The sequence below is a fragment of the Plecotus auritus genome (assembly GCF_963455305.1).
Source record: "Plecotus auritus genome assembly, chromosome: 8".
Classification (NCBI taxonomy): domain Eukaryota; kingdom Metazoa; phylum Chordata; class Mammalia; order Chiroptera; family Vespertilionidae; genus Plecotus; species Plecotus auritus.
This window is the reverse complement of record NC_137782.1, coordinates 132,569,037-132,583,885: the sequence shown is the minus strand read 5'-3', so window position 1 is coordinate 132,583,885 and position 14,849 is coordinate 132,569,037. Positions and strand designations below refer to the sequence as shown.

Genomic DNA, 14,849 nt, shown 5'->3' with positions numbered 1-14,849 from the left:
CAATGGATCCCCTTTAGCTTTGCAGTAGATCCCTCCCCCACCTCCTCACGTTCGTGAATTGTCATTGCAGGAGCCCCAGTGGGCAATCAACCACCTCTTTTCTGGCTGGGACTCCAGAAAGCTCAACCCAGATGCTTTGAATTTCAATATCATCTTATTTCAGGTTTTTGTACAATATTTGATAAGCCTGACATTTTTTTTAAGCTGCCTGCTTTTGAAGTCAGTGAAAAGGTAGAAACATCCAGCCTAACTTTAGCCTGTCTGTTCTCATTCAGGGACACATTCCCAAACCAGCTGATAATTTAGTGCTGAACAGTTATACTTGGCGCAGGGATGCCATAAAAATGCTCCTTCGGCCCAGGGGAGATTGGGAGAAAGAGCAGGGTGAGCTCATTTAGTCCCCAACCTCCACTATTTTGTTCACAGTAGGAATGTAAACTCTACTTTGGAGCTTACATCAGCTTTTGGAGAGTTGCAGCAAGCTCCCCCAGATAAAACTAAGGGTTATTTTTCTTTTTCCGTTTAGTCAGAAATAAATATTTATATCAAGAAAAGATTGCCAAGACTTGGAAAGTATTTGAATTATTTAATCAGCCCTATAAAAGGATTCACTGTGATTGGTGTTTGAATTGGCTAATGAATTTTAATCCTAGTTTTATCCCACATCCATTAGCATTAGACAGTCACCAACTGCAGTGAAGAATTCTGGGAACTTCTTTACCAGTCTGAAAAGAATTGCATTGATCCAAGGTCAAAACCTGGGAATGTACACATTTGACGGTATGGTTCTGGAACGTAAGTTCATTATAGTAGATCAGGGTCTGTACCTCATCACAGAGCTTTTCAACCCTGGTCCCCTTTCTTGGTAGATATACCTTCTACTACTCTAATCCCACTTTAACCTTGGAGAGTCTTGACCATTTGCCTCCAGAGTGGTCAGGTATAAATAGACTCAGCTCTAAGGTGCTTCAGGCTACATCATAAAACAAGCTGTGCAATTATGACAATATAAAATGCTGACTAATTTCAATTACATCTGTAGAAAAATTAGCTTTGTTGACCTTGGCAAGTTGTTTCAATAAAACCTGAGTTTGAATTCCAGCTCTGACATTTACTACTGATTCATTAACTAACCTCTCAGAGCATGAGTTTCCCAAATTGTAAATAATAAAATAATAATAATGTCAAATGAGACCATAGGTATATAGTGTTAGACAAAATCGGTCTAGATATAGATCAGCGATCTTCAACATTTTTCACGTCATGGCACATATAAATTAATTACTAAAATTCTGTTGCAAACCAAAAAATATATTTTTTACTATCTGACAAAAAATAGGTATAATTTTGATTCATTCACATTGGACAGCTATTGTGTTGGCTGTTGTCATTTTTTTGTTTTACAATCTAAGGGAAAAGAGGTCAGTGACCTATACTACCCTTTACCTCTTTGCACACAATATGCCACAATTGCCTAATCCTCACAGCTTCCAACTACACGGTAACATTTAGTCTGGTCCAGTGGTTGGCAAACTCATTAGTCAACAGAGCGGCAAACTGCAGCTCGCGAGCCGCATGTGGCTCGCGAGCCGCCTTTTGCCGACCACTGACCTAGACTAAGTAGTCAGGTATTGTATATTTTTTAAATTATTGTAGCACACCAGTTGAAAATCACTGATATAGATGATGTAGATATAGATAGATATAGATACAGTCATAGATGATATAGATATAGATATAGATATAGATATAGATATAGATATAGATATAGATATAGATATAGATGATATAGATATACTAGATATACTAGTAGATTAGGTATAGATTTAGATGTAGATATAGATAGGTATAGATATAGTATAGTATAGATATAGGTATAGCTATACATAATGTATGGATATGGATGTACGTGTGTATGTGTATACGTGTGTGTGTGTGTATATATATGTGTGTGCATACGTATAAATACACACATGTTCACTAAAACTTTTTATTTCCTAGGAATTCATAATGCCTAAAAAGATGTTAGTTTTGATAGGACAATGTAATTAAGCAATCAGAGATTTTGGAAATTTTAATTCCTCTTATTTTAAAGCACACATTCATATAGATTATTGTAAAGGTGTGGATGTTTGTGTAATAATGTGGAATAACATTTACTAAATGGTTATTTAAGTGCCAAGTAACATGGTTTGCACTTTCATGCACTCTTACTTACTCCCTACACAGCCCCGTGTAATGATGTCATCATCACTGTTTACAGATGAACAACTTGTCCCCAGTCACCCACTATTAAGAAGACCTGGGATTTGAACTCTGGTCTGCCCTGCCCCATTCTATGCTTTCTGCATTCATCCTCAGGGATACCCAGCTCTCAAGCTTGGGGTGTTTGGCAGTTTAGCATAATGATATTTATAGTTCCCCAAATCCTTATTTAAATCAAGCTTCTGTTTGATTATCAGATTCTTATAGACAAATCCAGTGGTCGGCAAACTCATTAGTCAACAGAGCAGCAAACCAGGGCTCGCGAGCCGCATGTGGCTCGCGAGCCGCGGTTTGCCGACCACGGGGCTAACCTGTCATATGTATGCACTGAAGTCTGAATGCCTTTGGTAAAAGGCATAAAAATTTATACATCATCTAAAAATTCCCTTAACTTCTGTTTTCCAACTCCTGCCCCTCCCTAATTTTCTCCCAGTTGCAAACAAGCCAGCGTTGGTCTTAGCTCCCATCCCTGTTTGCCCAGCCCACTCGGTGCTAATGCACAGTGAAATGGCTGCTGCCGGATGGACAGGGGAGCTCGGGCCTCAGTCGTCCTCGGAGTGGATCATGGCCCCGTAAACATCACAGCACCACTGGCTTTGGCAGAGGTGGCAGCGAGGTTGGCCTGGCACCTGAACCAAGCGTGGCCCAGCCTGGGAGGAAGGCTTTATGCCCTGCTTCCCAAGTGGACGTTCCAGGAAGGAGTCAGATGATCTGAGTTATGGAAACCAAATGGCCCTCCTTTGTTTAGAGAGAGAGGGGGAAAAAGTCACTCATTTTTGTGGTGAAGTGAAAATAGGCTCCAAACCAAACAATCCCTCTCTGAGCAGAAAATGCCAGCTCCCCAGAGTGGGCCCACAGCTCGGAGGCTGAAACTGATGGAAGGCTGTGTCAGGCCCGTCCTGCAGCCTCGGCAAAGCCCTCAGTCCTCCCAGCCAGCTTTTCCTCTGCTTTGCTCCAGAAATATTTGGACTCCCAGGCAGGAAAGGAAAAGGAAAGGAGGGAGAAAGAGAAATGTCTACTTGACTAGGTCAGTCTCGTCCTTTCCCTCCTTTCCTGGGATGGAGAAAGGGAAAGGAGCTGAGCAGAGAATGCCCCAGAGTGAGCGTGGGCACTAACAGACGTGGACATGCCGGGCCCTGGAGTCTCCTAGGCAGGTCACTGCAGGGCACCCACTCAGAGGCCTCCTCAGTGTGACCCAGCTCTTCCCACAGAATGCAGCCAGGAGTCACGAGGCCTGCTGTGGCCACGCTGTGGCTGTTCCGTGGCTCTGTGGGAAGGCTCCATGGGCAGTGATCTGCACTTCCAGGTATTACCAGTGCATGCACAGTAGGGTAAGCCATGGCCAAAAGAAAATAAATGTAGGTGCTAGTCAGCCACACCTGTCCCGATTTCAGTTTATTCTCTAACACAAGCCTTCCTGGGATGGAGCCTCTTGGCAGGAAAAGACCATGGAGAATTCAGTTCTAGTCCTGGCGTTGCCTCTGACTTGCTGTGCTTCCCTGGGCCAGGGTTGCGGCTCTGAGCCTCCATTCTGCATCTGGAAAATGAGCCTAATGAACCCTGTCTTAGTTCACAAGGTCACTGTGAAGGAGATAAAGCATGGCTCTTATCAAGAGGTGGCAATTGGACTGCCTGAATATGGATCCCAGCTTCCCTTTGTAACATTGGCATGTTTCTTCCTATGTCAGTGTCCTGCCTTTAAAATGAAGGGACTAACATTTTCCCTGATAGCACTCCAGGTTAAATTTGGTTATGTGATGTATGTGAAGCACTTAGAGAGCATGTACACACAGCCTGCCCACGGAGTATCACTGTCATTATTGACATCATAGATGAGAAAACATCTATATATACAGTATATATAATAGAGAAATATGCTAATTAACCTGGATGCCATAACAGGTCGACCGAACAGGAGGAGGTTGCGCGTGCAGCGTCGGGGGCAGGGCAGCAGGGGCCTCCACACACCTGCGCTGGGGGAGGGCTTGATCAGCAGCAGCCGCAGCTGCTGCAGGACCCGGGGAGCAAGGCAGGGCCAGACTGGCAACTCGAGGGTGGGCAGCGCCGGAAATCGCACACTGGGCTCCTAGTCCTATATAATAAAGAGGTAACATGCAAATTGACCCTCACGCCCTCACAAGATGGCTGCCTACAACCAGGCCGGCATTAGGGGGGGTTTAGTGAGGGACAACTAAACAACTGAACAAGCAGGCTCTATGGGGCAACCAGGTCGGCAGGGGAGTTAGTGAAGGATGACCAAACAACTGAACAAGTAGGCTGCGTGGGGCAACCAGGCCAGCAGGGGTGTTAGTGAGGGATGACCAAATGACTGAACAGCAGGCTGCGCGGGGCAACCAGGCTGGCGGGGGTGGGGTTGGAGGGGGAGTTGGGGGTGACCAGGCCAGCGGGGGTCAGTTGGGGGTGACCAGGCTGGTGGGGGAGGGTAGTTGGGGGCGACTAGGCTGGCAGAGGGGGGCAGTTAGGGTCAACCAGGCCGGTGGGGGGGGGGGGGAAGTTGGGGGCAACCAGACCAGCAGGGGGGCAGTTGGGGGCAATTAGACTGGCAGGGGGGGCAGTGAAGGGTGAGTAGGCCAGCAGGGGAGGGAAGTTGGGGGCGACCAGGCTGACAGGTGGGGTAGTAAGGGGTGACCAGTTAGGAGCAACCAGGCTGGCAGGGAGAGGGCAGTTGGGGGCGACCTGGCCGGCAGCGGGGGGCAGTTAGGGGCAAGTAGGCCGGCAGGGGGGATAGTTAGGGGCGACCGGGCAGGCAGGCAGGTGAGCGATTAGGAGCCAGCGGTCCAGGCTTGTGAGAGGGATGTCCGACTGCCGGTTTGGGCCCAATCCCCCAAGGGGTCCCGGATTGGAGAGGGTGCAGGTTGGGCTGAGGGGAGCCCCCCCCCACCCCATGCATGAATTTCGTGCACCTGGCCTCTAGTCCTATATAATAAAATCCTAATATGCTAAGTGTCCAACCATTCAACCATTCGACCAGTCGCTATGATGCACACTGACCACCAGGGGGCAGACTCTCTGACCAGTAGGTTAGCTTGCTGCTGGGGTTCACTGATCAGGACTGGGCAAGATGGTCTGGACACGCCCTGGAGCCAACCTCCCTCAGTCCCTCCCTGGCCTCTAAAATACTTCTTCTAATTAATTTCCTTTCAATGTGGACAAATCCGTGCACCAGGCTTCTAGTCTTAGAAATAATAATGCTTGGTTCAGGCACTGGGTGACCTGCTGTCATAAGATTCATAATTTCATTCAGCACACCCTCACTATTCCGTCAACATTCTGAATCTGCCAATGCTAATTCCAAATTGGAGTGGAACCTCCAAGAGCTTCCTGTTGCTCATAGGAAAAATCCCCGAAGCCCCACCATGGCCTACAAGGCCTCAGTCATTTGGTCCTGCTGCCTTTTCTAGCCTCATGTTGATCCATCATCTCACTCCAGTGCAACAGCCTTGTTGGCCCTCTTTCAGCTCTCCAGAGTCCTGGGCTCCTTCCTGCCCAGGATCTCTGCAGTGCCACCTCTCTCCTACTCCATCTACTCTCCCCCCTACCTCCAGCCTCTTCAGCCTTCCCTCAGGGAGGCAGCTCCTGACCTTCCAGATGAGAGCCGGCCCCCTCCTTCTCTTTCTTTGGTATCACCACAATTATAATTAAACTAGAGGCCTGGTGCATTCGTGCACCAGTGGGGTCCCTCTGCCTGGCTTGTGGGGATTGGGCCAAAACCGGCTCTCTGACATCCCCCAAGGGGTCCCGGATTGCGAGTGGGGAGGACAGTTCTTGGGTGATGCACCTTGAAATCGGGCTCCCTCCTCTCTGATTCTGGGTGCATCACCCAAGAACCACAGCTGCCAACACTGCAGCTCGGCAGCTCCTGCATTGAGTGTCTGCCCCCTGGTGGTCATTGCGCATCATAGCTACTGACCAGACAGTCGAACGGTCAGATGGTCGCTTAGGCTTTTATATATATATAGATAGTAATTACCAGCAGGTCAGCTCCTTGAGTGAGGTGTTTCATCACTTTTGTTCAGTGTGAGGCCTAGCACAGTGTCTGGCTCATGGCAGATATTCAAAAGAATATATTTTAATAAAAATGAATGTGTTTAATAACCATCTCCCCTGCAACTCCTATAAAGTCCATGACAACAGAGGCCGTGTTTCTCTCCTCAAAAGCTTGCATTTCTAGCACACAGTAGTCCTTCAATAAATATTTGCTGGATGGATGGGTGGATGGACAGATGAGTAAATGACATGGTATAACTTCCCTAGCTTTTCATACTGATCGTTTCCCTAGACATCAGGGGGATACTGTAATTGACCATTCTCTTCCTCTTCCTTCAATGAGAACATAGTGCTTAGCACTCAGACATGACCTCTAACTCCCATCCCAAGTGTGTCTGCTCCTCAAATCCAGGCATAGAAGGCATGGGGCTTACTAATCTCCACTCGGGCAAGTGTTTAGTGTCAGCCACATTCAAATGTCATTAAGAGACTTCAATTTCACAACAAATGCCAATAGTAGAGTATTGTCTTGCAATTAAACCTATGCCCAAATCCCTGTCTAACTCAACTTGGACCAAACTTCTTCCTATACAGATCTTTTAAAATCCTATTTATGTCCTACCCTTGAACATACTTTTCATTTTGTTCTGTCTTTGCTCATGTCATTCCTCCCACCAGAAATGCCTCTTCCCCATCTCTCCCTGGAACACAGCTCAAGTTTTGTGTTCCCTGTGACCTAACCATGTCACCCACGAAATGGAGCTCTCTGTCTTCTGAAGCCAAATGCTGTTCTGGCTTAGCCACTTTTGTGTTTGTCAGTGCACTTTCTCCATGAATATGGCTTTTCTCTCAAACTAGACTTAGACCCAAAGCTCCCTTAGGACCAGTCTAATATTTTCTTATTTCTTCTCAGTTATGCCTGGTCTATGGTAAGAACTTGGTCTCTATTTGCTCATTAATTGACTCGACTGGTCATACAAGCTCAGAGACTAATATTTAGGCAGGAGACCTTGAGTTCACTCTAGTGAATTTTACAGCTCAAGATGAGTTTCTATTTCATAGAGTCATTGCTTTTCTAGTGTCTCCAAGGACTTGGATAACAGTCCTTGGGAGATACTGAATTTGAAGTTATAAACTTGCCTCACTCCTCTTAATCCAGTGACTTCCCTTTTACAGATGAGAAGCCCTTTGCTGTGGAAGATACTTATTTGCTGTGCCCCGCACCCATCTTAAAAGAAGTTGGCATGTAAGTTTCCACCAGCAACTAAACTTCAGAGAGGAGCAAAGAGATAGAGGGGACAAAGGGAAAAGAAAGAAGTATCTACCTTCATTGTCATAATGGGGCCTTTCTCTAGACTCCTCCAATAAATGATGATGAACGATAATTCCAGTGAGCCAGGCTTCAGGATAAATGTTTCACAAAGGGTGTCTCACTCCATCTTCCCAAGTTTCTGACAAGATACTTGCCATCTTGAAGATACTCACATCTTCCCAGTTTTACAGATGTGGAATCAGTGGCTGAGAGAATTTACTAGTAAGTAGCTCGCCCAAGGTCACACAGCAGTAAATAAAAGAGTTGGGGCTCCAACTAAGGTCTGTCTGGCTTAATCACAGCTACTTCCCAAAGCACTCTCACACACATTACTTTGCCCTGTCATCATGATTGTCCTACCAGATAATTATCACCCCCACAGAGATAAGGAAGTGTAGAAAGGCTAAGTGGGTCCCTAGATGGTCAAGGCCCAGATTCAGACCATCCAAGGCCAAGCTCAGTGCTCCTTCCTCTGTGCCTCTGTGGAGCGTATGGTATTCACCCAGACTGCCAGAGGCTCCCTAAACTAACTTATGGGGGAAATGCTGTGATGGTGCAATTATAATAAGTGCTAGTGAAATGTGATGAAGAAAGAGTCACTGGAAAAAGAAGGAGAATTAGCACCCTGAACAGGAAAAGAAATTTGTGGGGACCAGAGAAGCAATGTCTGTGAGAGAAGACAAAACCTCTCCATAGATGTGTCTGTAACAGGCTGAAGACAGAATGGTGGCTTTAAGGGGAAAATGCTAAATTACAGATGTGGAATCGGTGGCTGAGAGAATTTAATTCATCTGAATTCTGCCTTCAATCATTTATTCAAATTGTAAGCCTCCAACCCTGGTTGCCTAACATTGGCCTGTGATTCATTCATTCTGTTGACTCCATAAATACCCCTGTGCCTATCCTGCAAAATACAAGCTCCTGATTCAGTGAGTCTCATATAGATGAGGAGGTAGAAGGTAAATTAGTTCACCTATTACTGTACTTTGTTCACTGGATAGTAACAAAGCCGCCTCCACCAGAATCAAATCGCTGAGAATCCAGATAACAACATCAGAACATTAGGTTTACAACTTGATCAGTTTAGCCCCACTGACTGGGACCATTTTTTAAGAATCCTGCATCTTACTACAATGTGACAAGTAAATTAAATGGCAGTAGGCTTTGACCATTCAATGCAATTAGCTGCAATGCAAGAGGGGCTGCATGCACTGCCTTGATATGGCAGCCAAGTGTATCCTGACATCTCCCTGGATTTTCAGAGGTAGGAACGGCCCTAGAGACTATGCTCCTTTTGCAAAGGAGACGGCTTAGGCCCCAGGGGAAGAGACTACAGTCCAAAAAGTAGTTGCGAGCAGAGCCCATAGGGGACCAACGTGTCCAGTTCTCGGTCCCCTTGCACCCCATGCTGAGTATCTCTGGTTCCTTTCCTGTCTTTGCAGGAAAGCCGCACTCCAGGTCAGCATGAACGATGGCCTGTCTTTCATCTCCAGTTCTGTCATCATCACCACCACACACTGTGTAAGTCATCACCTGTCCTTTTACCAAAGGCTTCATGGTCATTCTCATGTACCTGGAAAGTTGTCTGGTTTGCATTCTGTTCTCTGAGTTTTCATCCCGACACTACGCGGCCAGCTATGGGCTGGGTGAGGGATGTGCTGTGCCCCGGAGTGTGTCAGGACCCCTGTGTCCGGCTTCTCCAGGCTCCCTATTTCTGTGACTGTGGGTGAGACCTGAAGGCACTGGCATGACCAGATGGCAAGACAGGCCAGTGTCTGTGCAGTAGTGAGGGGGGATGTCTGGATGGAATAGGTTTAGGAGAAAATGCACAGAAAGAAATTGGACAGAATATATAGAAAGCTTGTCTGAAGAAGTTTTTCACTAAAAGGGGACAGGAAAATGGGGCAGTAACTGAAGAAAGATGTATAAAGAGTATAAAGAGAGTCTTATATTTAGAATGGGAGAAATTGTAGCTTGTTTATACGGTTAGGGAAACAATCCAGGAGAAAATGGAAAATTGATGAAGCAGGAAAGAGCGAGGAAAGGGCCCTATGCCACAAGGATTGGGAGGCAGCAGTAGGGACTGCGTCCTCCCTGCCAGCTCCCCCAATGCCCCTTCTCTGGATCCTGCTGTCAGGTAGCTTTGGTTTCTGGCTACACATAAAATCACCTGGAGAGCTTTTAAAAAACATTGCTGGCCTGACTTTATGCCAAACCCATCAAAACAGTCTTGGGCTGGGCCTGTGTAGTTGCTCCCGCCCACTGTCAGCATCAGAAGAGTTCAGCCCGTCAGAGGGCAATCTGGGCATGATCAGCTTGAATACAGATCTCAGCCCCTGACATGAGCATTTCCAAAATGACCTTTGTCTGAATATTCAGATTCTGCAGCCAGATGTGCTTTTTTCTTTTAGATCATTTTTGAGACGAATGAGTTTGACTGATGGTCAGCTAGGGCAGATGCTATGATCAATTCCTGGCCGGCCTTTGAAGGACATGTTTGAACCCCCTCAATAACTGGGGTTCATGTCCTTAATACCATCACAGGTGGAGGAGAGAGAGCAGGCAAGGTTAATAAGCAGGAAGCCAGGCCTTGTGACAGACAGCACTCCCTCCCAACTCCTTCCTCCCCACCCTTCCCACACACACTTTTCATCTGTGTTAGGAGCAAACCAGTTTTCCTGAAAGCAGTGTAAGCCAGTGTAATGGGTACAGACAACAGAAAAGTTTCACTTGACCAAAGTGACTAGAGTTGTCACAAAGAAGTGTCTAAGAAATATCTGCATCTCCAGAATCTGTCAGTGGAACATCAGATCTGGAGACCAAATATGAAAACTGTGCACAAGCAGTAAAATTTCTAGAAGTGTGTCCTGCCTGATTCTTTTAGAAACTGATCCTTTTAAAACCTGCCAACTTGCAGGAAATGATTAAAATACCCCAAATCTAACAACTTCATTCCAGATTCCTCCCTGCTCTGAATGATCCAACAATGTGGGCCTGTATTTCTCATTTTGTCTGATCATACCAGAGAAACAGCCATGACCTTGAGGCCGAGTGGGCAGGGAAATGAGAAGGCAAAACATCTCAACCAAACTTGTAGTATGGTCAATATAAATCTGATTTAAGTCTTGGGTCTCTAAGCCAAGAAGAAAGGATGTCCTTACTAATGTACTGCAAAATGAAAAGAACTCCCAGTAAAGTCCCTCTGTACCTTCCTGACTCACTCCAGCGTACACTTACACCTTACATCTTCATCTGGGTGCATATCTCTAAGTTTTCTGATCAACACCACCTCATAACACCTCTGCATTATTCCCCTTTTCATTTGAGAATGCTGTATCTCTACAACAAAGTTATAGCCACCCTACAATTTGAGATCCAGGTCCATTTGTTCATTTACTCAACAAATTTTCATTGAGCGTGCACAATATGCTGGGCTCTGCCCTGGGTGCTTGGGATACATCAGAGAACACAACAGACAGAAACCTAGTGGAGAGGGGACGAGAAAGAAGGCAGATAATAAATAAGAAACATAATAAATGAATCACACACTATGTTAAAAGATAATATATTCTATTTATTTTTTTTAAATATATTTCATTGATATTTTACAGAGAGGAAGGGAGAGGGATAGAGAGCTAGAAACATCGATGAGAGAGAAACATCGATCAGCTGCCTCCTGCACACCTCCCACTGGGGATGTGCCCGAAACCAAGGTACATGCCCTTGACCAGAATCGAACCCGGAACCCTTCAATCCGCAGGCCGACGCTCTATCCACTGAGCCAAACCGGTTTCGGCGATAATATATTCTATTTAAAAAGTAGAGCGGAGTAAGAGGATTTGGTACTTCTTGAGTGAGTAGAATGTAAAAAGAGATATATTGAGAAGGTGGCATTTGAGTAGAGACTTTGAAGTTGGCTGTGAGACTACTGGGGGAAAAACATAACAATTAGAAAGCCACAGTGCTTAGATCCCCAAGACCAGACACCTGGTGTGTTCTAGGAAGAGCAAGAAGGCTGGTGGTCAGTCACTGGAAGAGAGCGAGCGAGGAGAGCAGTGACAGGGAGGTAAAAGGGATGGAGAGTGGAGGGTCTGGTGAGAACTTTGGCTTTTGTACAGAGTTTTGTACAACATGATCAGATTTATATTTGAAAGATCACTCTGCCTGCTGGACCGGCCTGTGGGAAGACAAGGATGGAAGGACTGTCAATAGTTAGGAAGGACTGTCACTAGTTAGGAGGGTTATGGCAGTATTTCAGGCCAAAGATGATGCTGGCTTGATTCAGGAGGGAGCAATGGAGATGAGAGAAGAGGTCAGCATCGGATATATTGTTAAGATAAAGCTAATGGATTTCCCAAAGCATTGGATGTAGGGCTTAAGAGGAGAAGAATCAAGATGTATCCTTAAGAGTACATGTTTGTCACTCAACCAACCCCAGGTGACTAAAGGTGACAGACACAATGTCCAAATTCACCCAGACAGAGGGACCTATATTCAAACACAAAGTTCCAGTCCCCAGCAGGGCCCTGCACAGAAGCTCAAATTAAAAAGACTGAAGCCATCACTGGGCTAAACAGAGAAGCAGGTGGGATGTGTGGTCATCCAGAATGTGAAGCGAGGTCTTGGACTTGCGTTTGGTTCTTGGGCAGCAGCTGGTTTGGAGGACAAGGTTTTTAGATCAAAAAAGATCCCCTGGGTCTGAGTAAAGGGTTAGTCTTGTCAATGTCTGTTGCAGCCTGCCCAGTCCATCAACTGGAACCAAAGGTAATTTTAAAATATGTAGTCGAGCCTTTTCTTTCCTCACTTTATTTGGTGCCCATTTGGACAACCATGTCATAAGTTTTCAAGATTCAGAACGAATAACTGTTGCTCCTGCCAGGAGCAGAAATTCCGTGAAGTTTTACAGGAAAAAAGATTTTTCCATCCAAGAGCTAAAAGATTCCTATGCAAATGGTAAACTGTGTTGAGCTCCATGACTATAGAAAGTGGTCAAACAGCCGAAGTCCTCTCTTACCAGCATATTTAAATGCCTCCCATCTCCCTAGTCTTTTCTTTTTTTCTTTTTTTGTAATCCTCACTCAAGGACTTTTTCCCACTGATTTTTAGAGAGAGTGGAAGGGAGGGGGAGAAACAGAGAGAAACATCGATGTGATAGAGACACATCGATTGGTTGCCTCTAGCACAGGGGTGGGCAAACTTTTTGACTCAAGGGCCACAATGGGTTCTTAAACTGGACCGGAGGGCCGGAACAAAAGCATGGATGGAGTGTTTGTGTGAACTAATATAAATTCAAAGTAAACATCATTACATAAAAGGGTACGGTCTTTTTTTTTTTATTTCAATAGTTTTATTCATTTCAAACATTTTAACAAGAAGAATGTAAACACTAATTATTATAATTTGAAACTTCAAAAAATGGAGGAATCATAGCACAATAACATACCTTATATTGAAGATGGCAAAGGCAAAATAAAATTGCCTAACAAAGGAAAGGTACAAAAGCCTTTCAAATTAAACTTAAATATAATAAAGTAATTTAAAACTAAAACAAATAGAAAAGAACAAAATGTATAAACAGTAAATTAAACATTTTCTTTAGTGCAACTTCCAAATTATGCCCGGGACGTAGATGTAGATGGCAATGTACACTGGGTTGAAAGGTTTTTGGTCTTTAAAACATCAACTTCAGTGGGAACAGTGTTGTTGGTCTCCTTTTTAGATAATGCTCTGATACTGTGCTCTCCAGGGCCATGTCTCCCTACATCACCACGATAATGTCCGCGGGCATTACAAGGAGCCTCTGGAAGATTGAGAGGTTGTTCCTTCTACTGAATGGGCGGATATAAATCCGCCCACTCAGAAGAAGGAGCTGTGGCCGTGTTTCCCGACGTTGCCATGTTAACACTGCTGCTGGTGAAGGAGCGGAGGGGAGAGCAAGAGAACCCTCCGCTCTTTCGGCTCCGCGGGCCAGATAGAACAGCCAAACGGGCCGGATCCGGCCCGCGGGCCGTAGTTTGCCCACGACTGCTCTAGCATGTGCCCTTGCAACCCAGGTTTCTGCCCTTGACTGGAATCGAACTGGGGACCCTTCAGTCCTCAGGCCAACACTCTATCCACTGAGCCAAACCGGCTATCTCTGTAGTCTTAACTGGCCTCCTGTTCTTCCCAGCCTCTAGCAATTGGTGAGAAAGATCATTCATATGGTGCCATTTTAAGGGAAATATCAAAAAGAAGTTTTTCCTTTTAAGAACAAAGCAAGCAAACTTAGTGCTTTAAAGAATTTTTCATGAAAGGTTGTCTTCTATTAGATAAAAACTTTAAATTCTACCATTTCCCACCCAAAGTGTACAAAAATCAGGGAATCATTCAACAAGGATTTCTCAAACTCCTACTGTGTATCCAGTGCTCTATTTACTACATTTTATAAGTCACTATCCTTAAGGAGCTTAAAATCCAGTTGGAGAAGAGAGTCCAGCAATCCTATAAAAAAAAAATCATAAAGCACAGGACTGTGAGACCCAGATGTAAATGCGATAGCATTTCAGAGAAGGGAAAGAGAAGTGAATCCAGGAAGTCACAGGGCTTCCTGGAGGAGCTAAAACCCAAGTGGTGATCTGAAAAATAGTAATTACAGGTGAAGAAGCAGGAAGAGGCCCGCCCCTGAAGAGAAACCAACCTGAGCAAGGACTGGATGTGTTCATGAGCATCCCTTCCAGGGTCCAGGGGTCCTTTTTTCTTTCCCTCTCGTTTGGTACCAACCTCTGGTGCCTTCTCATCTGGGACCGTTTCTCAGGTTAACAACCACTCTCCTAAGATGTCCACATCACATCCTTGATCACCCCCCATATGTAACAATGAGGCCCAGCTGATGCACCTCCCTGTTAACGGTGATCAGGATTTCATTTATATTGATTTCCAGGTTTGTGAACCACCATCTTTGAAGAAAGGAAAGAAATCTAAAGTTAATCATGAGGGTCTAAAACCAACAGTAAATCAGTGAGGAAACTTCTCTTTCTCCCCTAACTTATATGTAAGACAGCCTGGCTACAAGCAGTAACAAGATCCAATAAATTTGAGTGAACCCATGTAAAGTCACTATTCATAGAAACTCTTTTTGAACGAAAATAAAAATGTAACAGTCTCAGCCCTGAGCACCAAAACAAGAACTGCCCTATAATTATAGCATAAGGAAGGAATTAAGAAAATAGGATAGTGAGTCAAATATTCTAATTTCAAATGCTAGCCCCTCCTCTTTTCAGGGTGA

At 45.1% G+C, this 14,849-nt stretch overlaps 1 protein-coding gene across 1 annotated transcript in view; it reads left to right on the top strand.

Annotated features, from left to right (window-relative positions):
* ANTXR1 (ANTXR cell adhesion molecule 1) overlaps positions 1-14,849 on the top strand; it is a 234,069-nt gene that overhangs the window by 108,832 nt on the left and 110,388 nt on the right. Inside the window, exons 11-12 of the mRNA XM_080684563.1 lie at positions 7,450-7,519; positions 9,028-9,106. Coding sequence (XP_080540689.1) covers positions 7,450-7,519; positions 9,028-9,106 — 149 coding nt within the window. The remainder of the gene's footprint in view (positions 1-7,449; positions 7,520-9,027; positions 9,107-14,849) is intronic.